General features: G+C 38.6%; 1 protein-coding gene across 1 annotated transcript in view; it reads right to left on the minus strand.

Annotated features, from left to right (window-relative positions):
- Positions 1–14,574, minus strand: part of OTOGL (otogelin like) — a 148,126-nt gene that overhangs the window by 37,774 nt on the left and 95,778 nt on the right. Inside the window, 4 exon segments of the mRNA XM_065887244.1 lie at positions 1,501–1,568; positions 10,641–10,646; positions 11,512–11,580; positions 11,889–11,968. Of these exon segments, the coding sequence (XP_065743316.1) occupies positions 1,501–1,568; positions 10,641–10,646; positions 11,512–11,580; positions 11,889–11,968 (223 nt within the window).

The following is a 14,574-nucleotide window of genomic DNA, read 5'->3' on the forward strand; positions in this document are numbered from 1 at the left end:
CCACCCCAGACCTTCACTTCCCACAGTTTCCCCATCCTGATCAATGCCCACTTTAAACTTCAGTTGTTCAAGGCAAAACTCTTAGAATCCTTAATGCCTCTTTTTCATTCACACCTCACATCTAATTCTTCAGTAATTTCTGTAGCCTCTACCTTCAGAACAGATCCAGAACCCAGACATTTCTCACCATCTCCAATGCTATCACCTGGTCCAGATCACCATCAGTCTCTTGCCTAAACTCCTGCAATAGCCTCCTAACTGGTTCTATTGTCTCTTTACACCGTACTCTCAACACAGCAGCTAAAATGATCCTGAAACAGATCAGATGATATAATTCCTCTGCTCAGAAATCTCCCTTTTCTCTTCCTGTGTCATTTAGAATGAAAGCCACAGTCTTCACAATCATCCACAAGGCCTTACATAATCTAGTTTATTTCCTACTATTATTACATAATCTAATTTACTTCCTACTATTTTACTCCATACTATTTTACTCCTTGCTATTCTTTTATTGTTTTAAGATGTTAGGTACATTCTCAGCTCAGGGCCTTTGCACTTGGTTGGCCCCTCTGCCTGGAATGCTGTTGCCCTGGTTCTTTGCGTGGTTCACTCTTTCACTTCTTCAGATTTTCTGCTCTAAAGTAACAGTCACTTTCTCAGTGAGGTTCAGTGAGGATCATTTCATTGAAAATAGTTTTATTTTTCTCCTGAGCAGCAATCTCTAGCGTTTTACATAACTTGGTAATTTATTTTGCTTATTGGCTGCTTCAGAATCCAATAAAATGTAAACTCCATAAAAGCAGGAAATTTGCCTGCTTTTATATTGCTTTATTTATGGTACCTGAATAGTTCCTAGCCAGAAATAGTGCTAAATAAAAATTGGTTGAATAAATCATTGGTTTATCAGAACAAGTAGCATATTTGGAGTAAGGAGATAATTTCTCAAGTTTCAGCCAAGACAATTACTAGCTCTGGGATTCAATGACCTTATCTTTTTTTGCTTACTAGTATATATTTGTCATCTTGCACAGTGCCCGGCATATAGCAGCTGCTTAATAAATATTTTTGAATGCCCGAAGAGAAGCCCACAATATGCTCTTTATTATTATAAAGAATTGTTATTATTAAAGAATTATTAAAGAAACATAATTATTATTAAGTTAATAAATTATCCAATAAATAAATCAATAAATAAAAGTATTAAATTATCACACGTAATTATTATTACACCTATCACACAATTACTACTATTAAGGAATCATCCTTAAGACTTCATTTGCATTTTATTTGTTTTTCTTAGTGTGACCAGAGTCTAATTACTAAGAAATATCTGACAGTTAAGGAAATAAAATTGCTAAAATGTAATGCTTATTTAATTTAGCAAAGAAAGACTAGAGAGCATACCAAAAGAAGTTTAATAGCATCTGGATAAGTGATACAGAAACATGAATAGACACAATAAGGAAATGACAAACAGCTGAAGAGATGACTCAGTCATACCTCACATTCCAAACCTGGCGTAGGTGTTAGCTTGTCAATCGCAGTGAAGTCTGATGGAGTAATCATTTCTGAAGGAAATGAAGAGGTCCCCTGCATTAGTGGAGTGGTATTGATCATATATAAAATTCATTTGTGATAGAGACCATGCTAAGAAATTTTAGATAGATTATTTCATTTAATTCTAACAAGAACCCTGTGAAGTAGATAATAATATTATTGTCATTTTACAGATAATGAGACTAAGGTTGTAGAGAGGTAAGCTGGTAAGTGTCAGAGGCAGAATTCGAACTTGGCAATTTTGATTCCAGAGCACTGGCTTTTAAGCACCATCCTAGAAACATCTTCAGTGCCTTGTTGGTGTCAACACAATTGTTTGAACAGGTAGAAATATCAATAGTATCACTAAAGATTGCTCAGGAGTTACAAATTTTGTTGCATTTCTAAAATGAGTAGTGAGGTTGATTCATTTCCCTGGTGAATCTCTAAAATGTTTTCCTTGCAAGCAGAATAGTTGATGCTGTGGATCATTGGAGACCTCAGTTGGGTGTGGCGAAGGAGTTACCCATGGAAAGGGAAAACACAACTGGTAAACACATTTGTAAGAGTTCTTCCAAAGCTTTTTGTTAGTACTAAAGGTATCTCTAAAATATTCAAAATCTGAAGGACTGTAGAAGAGTGAAAATGAATGGCTGAAATTTTGTCTAGCTGTAACTGCAGTGTCCATTGTTGATACCATCTAAAAATGACTATATTAGTTTCCTATAACTGCTGTAAACAAATTATTACAAATTTAGTGTTTTGAAACATCACCAAATTATTATCTTGTGGTTCTGGAAGTCCGAAGTCCTAAAATCAAGATATCAGCAAGGGCTGTACTCCTTCTGGAGCCCCTATGGAAGACTCTGTTTCCTTGCCTTTTCCAACTATGGATTGCCTGAATACTTTGACTCATGGTCCCTTCTTCCAACTTCAAAGCCACAGAATAATATCTTCAAATCTCAATTTCTCTCTCTCTCTCTTTCTCTCCCTCCCTCCCTTTCTCCTTCCCTGCTGATTCTGACATCTGACATGTGACACCTTCTCTGACTCTGACCCTCCTCCTTCTCTTTTATAAGGACCCTATGATTACATTGGGCTCACATGAATAATCCAGGATAACTTCCCCATCTCAAAATTGTTAACTTTATCACATCTGCAAAGTCCCTTTAGCATGTAAGGTCCCATATTTATAAATTCTGGGCATTAAGACATGGACATCTTTGGAGGGCCATTATTCAGCCTACCACAATGACATTAGACAAAACTTTTATTTTTTTGTTAAATAAATTCCATAAATAACCTTAATTTTGTACTTATTTTATGGCTTCTAACTTACAAAATAAATGAAGTAGAATAAAAATTCCCATTGCTTGGTCCTATAAACAGTGTTCATGGTATATTAGATGTTGTATCTTCTAGAGAATATGAAATTTTTACAGACTTAAATACCTTCATTTCCATCATCATAAATGTTTGAGCAAAGTAATAGGAGACAAAGTTCCAGGCCAGAGCAAGCACAGAGTCATGAAAAATTCTGATAACTGGGGGTCTGAGTGGTCTCAGCGATAAAGTAGTCCATTGTTTTCTAAAATCATCAATGGGTTATAAGCACTGTCTTGGGGTAGAATTATAATAATCAAGCTTGTCATAATAACTATAGCTTTGTAGTAAGTTTTAAATTGCAAAGTATGAGTCCTACAACTCTGTCCTTTTTCAAGATTATTTTGGCTATTCTAGGTTCCCTGCATTTCCATATGAATGTAGGGTCACTTTGTCAATTTCTGCAAAGAAGTAACTGGGATTTTGATAGGTATTGCATTAAATCTGTAAATAAAATTGGGGAGCATTGTCATTTTAGCAATATTAAGTCTCCCAGGAACATGAGACGGCTTTCCATTTATTCTGATCTTCCTAAATCCTTCAATAACATTTTGTAGTCTTCATTGTACAAGTCATATACTTCTTTTGCCAAATGTATTCCTACATATTTTATGCTACTGTAAATAGAATTGCTTTCTTCATTTCATTTTTAGATTGTTCATTGCTAGTACATAGAAATACAATTGATTTTAGTCACTGGTCTTTTTTTTCTGTAAGCTTGTTGATGTATTACTATTTGCCCATTAATTAGTGCTAACAGGTTTTAGTGGATACTTTAGAATAATCTGTATACAGGATCATATCATCTACAAATAAAAATAATTTTACAGGGTAGTTTTCTTACTTCTGAGGGTCATGGAGTAAAATCTATCTCCCCAATATAGTGACCACGGTACTTTAAATTGTTTTAGATGTTTAAAATATACAATGACTATTGATTTGGGGGGATATTACAGAATGCAAAGTAGACAGCAGTACTTAGAGGAATTAACAGTGTATGTCCCAGATTTAGTACATGCAGTGTTATTCTAAACTTATTCACTCCGTAGATTATACAACACAGGGAAAGTACTACCAGCCCCTCTCAAAATATGCTTTAAACTATACTAAATTCACTGATGCCTAAAATTTTACAGCAGTAGAGTAATTCCTCATCTCTACAGTGCTAATAATAAGACCTCTCTCTTAGCTTTCTCATAAAGATTAAATACATGCAAAGTCCGTACTCCAATGCCTGACACATAGTAAGTACTCAGTAAATGGTAGCTATTAAGAATAGGAGTAATGAGTTGGGGAGGAACCAAGATGGCGGAGTAGAAGGACGTGCTCTCACTCCCTCTTGCGAGAACACCAGAATCACAACTAGCTGCTGGACAATCATCGACAGGAAGACACTGGAACTCACCAAAAAAGACACCCCACATCCAAAGACAAAGGAGAAGCCACAATGAGACAGTAGGAGGGGCGCAATCACAGTAAAATCAAATCCCATAACTGGTGGGTGGGTGACTCACAGACTGGAGAACACTTATACCACAGAAGTCCACCCACTGGAGTGAAGGTTCTGAGTCCCACGTCAGGCTTCCCAATCTGGGGGTCCGGCAACGGGAGGAGGAATTCCTAAAGAATCAGACTTTAAAGCCTAGTGGGAATTGATTGCAGGACTTCGACAGGACTGGGAGAAACAGAGACTCCACTCCTGGAGGGCACACACAAAGTAGTGTGCACATCGGGACGCAGGGGAAGGAGCTGTGACCCTGGGGTGACTGAACCACACCTACCTGCTAGTGTTGGAAGGTCTCCTGCAGAGGTGGGGGTGGCTCTGGTTCAATGTGGGGACAAGGACACTGGCAGCAGAAGTTCTGGGAAGTACTCCTTGGCGTGAGCCCTCCCAGAGTCCCCCATTAGCTCCAACAAAGAGCCCAGGTAGGTTCCAGTGTTGGGTTGCCTCAGGCCAAACAACCAACAGGGAGGGAACCCAGCCCCACCCATCAGCAGACAAGCGGATTAAAGTTTTACTGAGCTCTGCCCACCACAGCAACAGTCAGCTCTACCCACCACCAGTCCCTCCCATCAAGCCTCTTAGATCTAGCCTCATCCACAAGAGGGCAGATAGCAGAAGCAAGAAGAACTACAATCCTGCAGCCTGGCATGATATACAGTGGCATGATATACTCTACCCGGCAAGGATCTCATTCAGATTCGATGGAGAAATCGAAAGTTTTACAGACAAGCAAAAGCTAAGAGAATTCAGCACCACCAAATCAGCTCTAAAACAAATGCTAAAGGAATTTCTCTAAGTGGGAAACACAAGAGAAGAAAAGGACCTACAAAAACAAACCCCCCCAAAATTAAGAAAATGGTATTAGGAACATACATATTGATAATTACCTTAAATGTGAATGGATTAAATGCTCCAACTAAAAGACACAGTCTTGCTGAATGGATACAAAAACAAGACCCATATATATATGCTGTCTACAAGAGACCCACTTCAGACCTAGGGACACATACAGACTGAAAGTGAGGGGATGGAAAAAGATATTCCATGCAAATGAAAATCAAAAGAAAGCTGGAGTAGCAATACTCATATCAGATAAAATAGACTTTAAAATAAAGAATGTGACAAGAGACAAGGAAGGACACTAAAAAATGATCAAGGGATCAATCCAAGAAGAAGCTATAACAATTATAAATATATATGTACCCAACATAGGAGCACCTCAATACATAAGGCAACTGCTAACAGCTATAAAAGAGGAAATCAACAGTAACACAATAACAGTGGGGGACTTTAACACCTCACTTACAGCAATGGACAGACCATCCAGACAGAAAATTAATAAGGAAACACAAGCTTTAAATGACACAATAGGTCAGATAGATTTAATTCATGTTTATAGGACATTCCATCCAAAAACAGCAGATTACACTTTCTTCTCAAGTGTGCATGGAACATCCTCCAGGATAGATCACATCTTGGGTCACAAATCAAGCCTCAGTAAATTTAAGAAAATTGAAATCATATCAAGCATCTTTTCTGACCACAACGCTATGAGATTAGAAATGAATTACAGGGAAAAAAACATAAAAAACAAAAACACATGGAGGTTAAACAATACGTTACTAAATAACCAAGAGATCACTGAAGAAATCAAAGAGGAAATCAAAAAATACCTAGAGACAAATGACAATGAAAACACGACGATCCAAAACCTATGGGATGCAGCAAAAGCGGTTCTAAGAGGGAAGTTTATAGCTATAAAAGCCTACCTCAAGAAACAAGAAAAATCTCAAGTAAACAATCCAACCTTACACCTAAAGGAACTAGAGAAAGAAGAACAAAAAAAACCCAAAGTTAGCAGAAGGAAAGAAATCATAAAGATCAGAGCAGAAATAAATGAAATAAAACAAAGAAAACAAGAGCAAAGATCAATAAAACTAAAAGCTGGTTCTTTGAGAAGATAAACAAAATTGATAAACCATTAGCCAGACTCATCAAGAAAAACAGGGAGAGGACTCAAATCAATAAAATTAGAAATGAAAAAGGAGAAGTTACAACAGACACCGCAGAAATACAAAGCATCCTAAGAGACTACTACAAGCAACTCTATGCCAATAGAATGGACAACCTGGAAGAAATGGACAAATTCTTAGAAAGGTATAACCTTCCCAGACTGAATCAGGAAGAAATAGAAACTATAAACAGCCAAATCACAAGTAATGAAATTGAAACTGTGATTAAAAATCTTCCAACAAACACAAGTCCAGGACCAGATGGCTACACAGGTGAATTCTACCAAACATTTAGAGAAGAGCTAACACCCATCCTTCTCAAACTCTTCCAAAAAATTGCAGAGGAAGGAACACCCTCAAACTCATTCTATGAGGCCACCATCACCCTGATACCAAAACCAGACAAAGATACTACAAAAAAAGAAAATTACAGACCAATATCACTGATGAATATAGATGCAAAAATCCTCAACAAAATACTAGCAAACAGAATCCAACAACACATTAAAAGGATCATACACCACGATCAAGTGGGATTTATCCCAGGGATGCAAGGATTCTTCAATATACACAAATCAATCAATGCAATGCACTATTTTAACAAATTGAAGAATAAAAACCATATGATCGGCTTTCCCTGGTGGCGCAGTGGTTGAGAGTCCACTGCCGTTGCAGGGGACATGGGTTCGTGCCCCGATCTGTGAAGATTCCACATGCTGCGGAGCTGCTAGGCCCGTGAGCCATGGCCGCTGAGCCTGTGCGTCCGAAGCCTGTGCTCCGCAACGGGAGAGGCCAAAACAGTGAGAAGCCCGCATACCACAAAAAAAAAAACCATATGATCATCTCAGTAGATGCAGAAAAAGCTTTTGACAAAATTCAATACCCATTTAAGATAAAAACTCTCCAGAAAGTGGGCATAGAGGGAACCTACCTCAACATAATAAAGGCCATTTACGACAAACCCACAGCAAACAACATTCTCAATGGTGAAAACCTGAAAGCATTTCCTCTAAGATCAGGAACGAGACAAGGATGTCCACTCTCACCACTATTATTCAACATAGTTTTGGAAGTCCTAGCCACGGCAATCAGAGACAAAAAGAAATAAAAGGAATACAAATTGTAAAAGAAGAAGTAAAACTGTCACTGTTTGCAGATGACATGATACTATACATAGAGAATCCTAAAAATGCCACCAGAAAACTACTAGAGCTAATCAATGAATTTAGTAAAGTTGCAGGATACAAAATTAATGCACAGAAATCTCTTGCATTCCTATACACTAATGATGAAAAATCTGAAAGAGAAATTATGGAAACACTCCCATTTACCATGGCAAGAAAAAGAATAAAATACCTAGGAATAAACCTACCTAGGGAGACAAAAGACCTGTATGCACAAAACTATAAGACACTGATGAAAGATATTAAAGATGATACAAACAGATGGAGAGATATACCATGTTCTTGGATTGGAAGAATCAATATTGTGAAAATGACTATAGTACCCAAAGCAATCTACAGATTCAATGCAATCCCTATCAAATTACCAATGGCATTTTTTACAGAACTAGAACAAAAAATCTTAAAATTTGTATGGAGACACAAAAGACCCCAAATAGCCAAAGCAATCTTGAGGGAAAAAAAAACAGAGCTGGAGGAATCAGACTCCCTGACTTCAAACTCTACTACAAAGCTACAGTAATCAAGACAATATGGTAATGTCACAAAAACAGAAACATAGATCAATGGAACAAGATAGAAATCCCAGAGATAAACCCACGCACCTATGGTCAACTGATCTATCACAAAGGAGGCAAGGATATACAATGGAGAAAAGACAGTCTCTTCAGTAAGTGTTGTTGGGAACACTGGACAGCTACATGTAGAAGAATGACATTAGAGTGGCTTCCCTGGTGGCGCAGTGGTTAAGAATCTGCCTGCTGGTGCAGGAGACACAGGTTTGAGCCCTGGTCCGGGAAGATCCCACATGCCGTGGAGCAGCTGGGCCCGTGTGCCACGACTGCTGAGCCCATGTGCCACAACTACTGAAGCCCATGAGCCTGGAGCCCGTGATCCGCAACAAGAGAAGCCACCACAATAAGCATGCACACTGCAACTAAGAGTAGCCCACACTCTCCACAACTAGAGAAGGCCCGCACACACCAACGAAGACCCAACATAGCCAAAAATAAATAAAATAAATAAATTATTTTTTTACAAAAAAGGAATGAAATTAGAACACTCCCTAACACAATACACAGAAATAAACTCAAAATGGATTTGAGAACTAAATGTAAGACCAGACACAATAAAACACTTAGAGGAAAACAAAGGAAGAACACTGAAATAAATCACAGCAAGATCTTTTTTGACCCACCTCCTAGAGTAATGGAAATAGAAACAAAAATAAACAAATGGGACCTAATGAAACTTTAAAGCTTTGGCACAGCAAAGGAAACCATAAATAAGATGAAAAGACAACCCTCAGAATGGGAGAAAATATTTGCAATGAATCAATGGACAAAGAAGTAATCTCCAAAATATATAAACAGCTCATGCAGCTCAATATTAAAGAAACAAACAACCCAATCAAAAAATGGGCAGAAGATCTAAATAGACATTTCTCCAAAGAAGACATACAGATGGCCAAGAAGCACATGAAAAGCTGCTCAACATCACTAATTATTAGAGAAATTCAAATCAAAACTACAATGAGGTATCACCTCACACTGGTTAGAATGGGCATCATCAGAAAATCTACAAACAACAAATGCTGGAGAGGGTGTGGAGAAAAGGGAACCCTCTTGCACTGTTGGTGGGAATGTAAACTGATACAGCCACTATGGAGAACAGTACGGAGGTTCCTGAAAAAACTAAAAATAGAATTACCATATGATCCAGCAATCCCACTACTGGGCATATACCCAGCGAAAACCATAATTCAAAAAGACACATGCAGGGCTTCCCTGGTGGCACAGTGGTTGAGAGTCCACCCGCCGATGCAGGGGACATGGGTTCATGCCTCGGTCCGGGAAGATCCCACATGCCACGGAGTGGCTGGGCCTGTGAACCATGGCCGCTGAGCCTGCACGTCCGGAGCCTGTGCTCCACAACAGGAGAGGCCACAACAGTGAGAGGCCCGTGTGCCACAAAAAAAAAGATTGATGACTAATAAGAACCTGCTGTATAAAAAAAACAAACAAACAAAAAGAGAAACAACTAATACTAAACTTTCTTTGGGTTATTTGTATGGAAATATGTTAATATAAATGATTCAGACATTACATGAAATTTCTAAAAATCTTATATGTTCTGGTATAATGTTATGTCATAATTCTAGTTATTACTTTAAAATGTATATCTCAGAAATAACTAAATTTCCTTGTCAATTGCATTATTATGAACTTTCATCAAATCTTTAACCGTGGTAATTTTTAAGTCTTTTGTCATTTACAGACAGTTCTGGGTGTACTCTGATGCTTTTGCAAAAATGTTCCTATAAAAGGGTTTCATCCTCAAGGAATTCATGGAAAAGACTCTGACAAGTACAGGTTTCTGGTAACTGACTATACTGCTGAACTGAATGAATAAGCATTTTCAGAACTCTAATGGAAAACTGATGAATTCATAAAAGTCCTAACAAAAGATCAAGATGAAAAGAAAATTAATTACATGGGACTGAGTGAACTGGTGAGGATGATTATAATCTTTGTGACTTTCTGTTTGAATAAAAAAAAAAATCCCACAAGGACTCAGAGACAAAAACTATATAAATCAATTTTCACTGCAAAGTAAAGGAGCTGTTACAGTGGAGGATTACTGGACTGAATGTCAATATTATGACATAGTATGAGCGTGTTTTGTGTTTGGTAATTGCAATCATTGTTGCTTTTGTTGTGGTCATGCATTTACAATGCTTGGTGTCAGTTTATTTATCTCTTGTAAAAATAAAATACAGTGTGTGTGTGTGAAAAAAATAAAAATAAAATAATAAATATCATAATTAAAAAAAAGAATAGTAGTAATAGCGATGATTGTAGCGAGACTATTATTTGGAAGATGTCACAGGACTTATTAAAATCCTCCAGTGATTCGCCATGGCCTTCAGAAAAAAACACAAACCCAACAACTTTCCTCATGGGCCGTTTGTGATCTGGCCTCTAAACATCTCTTCCAGACCATCTCTTGGCACAATTCCCCCACACCACACTCTCAGGGTGCGATGACCTGCTTGAAGCCCCTGTGTGACGGGTTCCCTCTCGGCTGCAGGCCTTTGCACGTGCACACACTTCCTCCTTCTAGCTATCCACCTCTGACCTTCTGTTAGCCAACTGAGACCACACGTCCAGAATAAGACCCCTCCTGCTTACCGCTTGGACTTACTCCTACCGTAATATCACAACAGCCTATGGACTATTCGCTGTTTCAGGGTTGGAGCTGTGACTTGTTCACCATTCTCCCTTCCTCCCCCCTCCCCACCCCCAGTGTCAGGACAGTACCTGGCAGTGTTGACACTCAATGAAAGCTTGTCAAACATATTTAAAGAATAAATATCTGAATTTTTCTAAATTATAACCCCAGGAGATATAATACATTAGGTTTGTCAAGCCTCACTGTGAGTGGATTTATTCAATCCTTTCCTGAGGCAAGTTTCACAGTGAGGGAGCGAAGTGAGGGTTTGAGCCCAGAATGCCTCCTCCAGAGGCTGTGAGAGGACACAGGAATGAGAATAAAAGTGCTTAAAGGATGACTTCATTTGCCTTAAAGTCTCTTCAGCGTCAACTTAGTCACTGTGAAAATTTAATCAGGATTTAGCAAAAGCTAAATTCTAGGCAAAAACGTGAGGGAAGTTCTTATTATCTATACTAACTGAAATGGGACAGGGGTGGACCAAATGTAGAAGCCATTCTGAAAATGTGGCTTGTTGATCCAGTGAACAGCTACTTAGTGAGACCAAAGTGACTGCTGGGTTCTCTCATGGATGGGATAGTACTAACAACACCAGTAGCTGTTTAGGAGTGCCAAGATTTAAATTACATGATGCTAAGTTTAGTGTCTAAAGTTGTAACGATACCTGTAAACATGGGTAGAGATGGCTTACCTGGAGAAATTAATGCTGGTTCTGTGGGAATCAGAGGTACGCCTACAAAGAAGCAAAGATACTCTTCTTTAATCTGTTTTGCTTAAAGTGAAGCCCACATAGTTCATATAAGGATGTTTAGCTTTAAGGAAAATACTTTGGGAGAGAGGTTGCAGAAGGAATGTGAGAGCAAAGACTTACATGGTTTAGAAAGTAATTCAGAATCCAAAAACTTTGAAAAGGACAATGAATAAGAATCTCATGAAGGTTTATTGTCTGTCTAAAACTTCTGTTTATAGTCACTTGCCATCATATAAAAAATATTCAAGTATTTTACTTTTCAGAATAAGCGAAGTAAGGTTCACACTTACAGTCTTCTGGGTAAACACATTTGAGAGTGACTTCATCAAGGATCATAGTTTTAGGGCAGTAGGGCAAGCATCCTTCAACCCTTTAGATAAAAAACAATTAAAGTAAGAAAAAAAATTAATATAAAAATATATTACATTTAATATAGGAAACTAAGATACAGTTTTCCTAAAATTCTTCTATTCTCCTTGTCAAGCACTAAGCAGTGCTCTGCTTGCTGTTATTCCATCATACCTCATTGTATGAAATCACAAGCTAGTGGATGATAAAGAAATATTCATGATTGAGGCAGAATCTGAACACAGAATTTTCAAAACATACACTTATGTTTGGGACACACTACGGCCATGTTCTATAATTGTGATTTTACTCTATGTTCATCATATCGTTACTTTCCTATACTCCCCAACATATAAGCAGAGAGACACACTCTTTGAATATCCATAAGGATGTTGGTAGAACAAAAACAGAATGTTCAGGGGCTCTCCCTGCTTATTATTAAGCCCTGAAGTCATTGAAAAGTAGTTAGAAATCTCTGGGTGGCAGAGATGGAGGTGGGACATGGTTGCTCTTCTCTGAGAACAGGGAAGGGGGATGGCAGAGGCTGCAGTTCTCAAGAGCCTCAGGGCCTGTGCCCAAAATAGTGGCCGTGCTCTGGGAGGAGGTGGTTGTATATGAGCCTAAGGAGACTGAATTTGAAGCCCCAAAACGTCTGGTCTTGTGTGTGGCACATGAAATCAGGAGGCCCACATTTCAAGAAGCATGGGCTTGGGAATCGGGGACCAAAAACAGGCAGGACCATCCTGAGTGCTTATCCTCTAAGGGAATGAAACCAAGATAATGACTGAGGTAAAGTCTTCCTTCTCGTCCAGTTGGGGCTCAGAGTCCAATTTATTCTGATGCAAAAGAAATATATCCTTCATGTACAACCAATTATTAGATTCATACCTACTAGAGAGAATTACTGTACATATAGTTTTCAAAAGGCTTGCTTATCTGCCTCTCAAATACACCAGCAGGCTATGATACTATTTTTAATATTTTAAAACATTTCCATTTGCCTTATCTATAAAGTAAAAGATTTGGACCAAAATTCCAATTCCAATTCACTTTCCAATTCACTTGACACTAGAGGCACGTGTTGCCACCAGAGGGCACTCTTTCATGGAAGGAAATCCAAAACCAAGAAAAGCTAATTTCTCTTTTTAACAGAGACCCTTTGGCCATCTCTTGGATACTTCCTTCACAAATTTTTTAAAAAAACATTAACAGCTCAGCTTATAAGACCAATTATTTATTTCATAAAGTGAACTTAAATAATAAAATTTTAACCAGTATATGATATTCCTATCCTACTCTAAACTCTGTCAAGCAAAAAAGAAAAAGTTACTAGATTACTGAAAATACTAGGGCCGGTTGATTATCCTCACATTAAATAAACATCATTTTTTATGCAACTCAATTATTCTGCAGTTGCTTTATGCAAGTCAAAACCACAGCTATCGTTTTAAAATCATCTTCCAAAACCCAGTAACTTGTTCCTTTAAAATGTCATCATGGGACTTCCCTGGTGGCACAGCGGTGAAGACTCCAGTCTCCCAATGCAGGGGTCCAGGGTTTGATCCCTGGTCGGGGAACTAGATCCCACATGCATGCCGCAACTAAGACCCGGCAAAACCAAATAAATAAATCTTTAAAAAAAAAAAAAAAAAAAAAAAAAAAAAAAAAAAAAATGTCATCATGGTTGCACACAGCAGGGTCCTCTTTATTTTGTCATACGACTGGTAATCTAGTCAACTTCTGACTGATAAATATGCCTCAGATGTAGAACAGTTCTTATAATAGGTATATTATGTAATAGGGATAGCTCTGCTTACATATGGGCTCTGTGGTATGCTAGTTGGCATCTTTTCTCATAAAAGTTCTCATTTCCACTAGATATTTTTATTTTCAACACTTGCTATGTGCCAGAAACCGAAATCATCTAGAACAAGCAGGGTGGTTCTGCTGGGGACTTGAAGGAGGCGTGCAGGGCTATGTTGACACGCCAACTCAGTACTTGAGTCTCCCCTCAGGACGGCAAGTACCAGGGGGAGCCATAATGAGGTGCCTCAGCCCAGGGAACCGGAAGAAGTAGAAAGAAGTAGTGGTGAAGACAGAGATGAGAAACAGTTTGGCAGGGGTGAAGTTTCATGCCGAGTCTCTTCTCTGCGTTCTAACTATACCAAAAAAGAAACTTCGGGGGAGCTACAGACCAAACAATGGAAGCACTGAGGATCTGGGTTCAACCACCCTGGAGACTGGGTATGCCACAAGAAATAAACTAGCCAAATGCCCCTTCAAAATATAGCTCCATTTCCTCCCCAGTGCCAGGGCTGGCCTTGCCCCTCTCTCTTTCTTCCTTCCTCCCCCACGTGCTCTCCTTCCTATGGGGCCCCTGCTATTTCCCCTCCTCCCGATGGCTCCCAGAAGAGACAGGAAATAGGTTTGTGAATGTGGGAGGTCCAAGTGAATGGTGAAGACTTCTTTTCAGAAAGAACTGGTTGTTTTTATTTTTAAGAAAATAAACAGAAATATCATTTCCTTCTCTCTGTTCCCATAGCACCTGTTACCCAACAGGATGTAGTTGTTCAAACTCTGGCTCTGCTGCCTGCAAACTGTGTGGTCTGAGGCAAGTTGCTTAACTTC

This window comes from Phocoena phocoena, chromosome 11 (genome assembly GCF_963924675.1).
Source record: "Phocoena phocoena chromosome 11, mPhoPho1.1, whole genome shotgun sequence".
Classification (NCBI taxonomy): domain Eukaryota; kingdom Metazoa; phylum Chordata; class Mammalia; order Artiodactyla; family Phocoenidae; genus Phocoena; species Phocoena phocoena.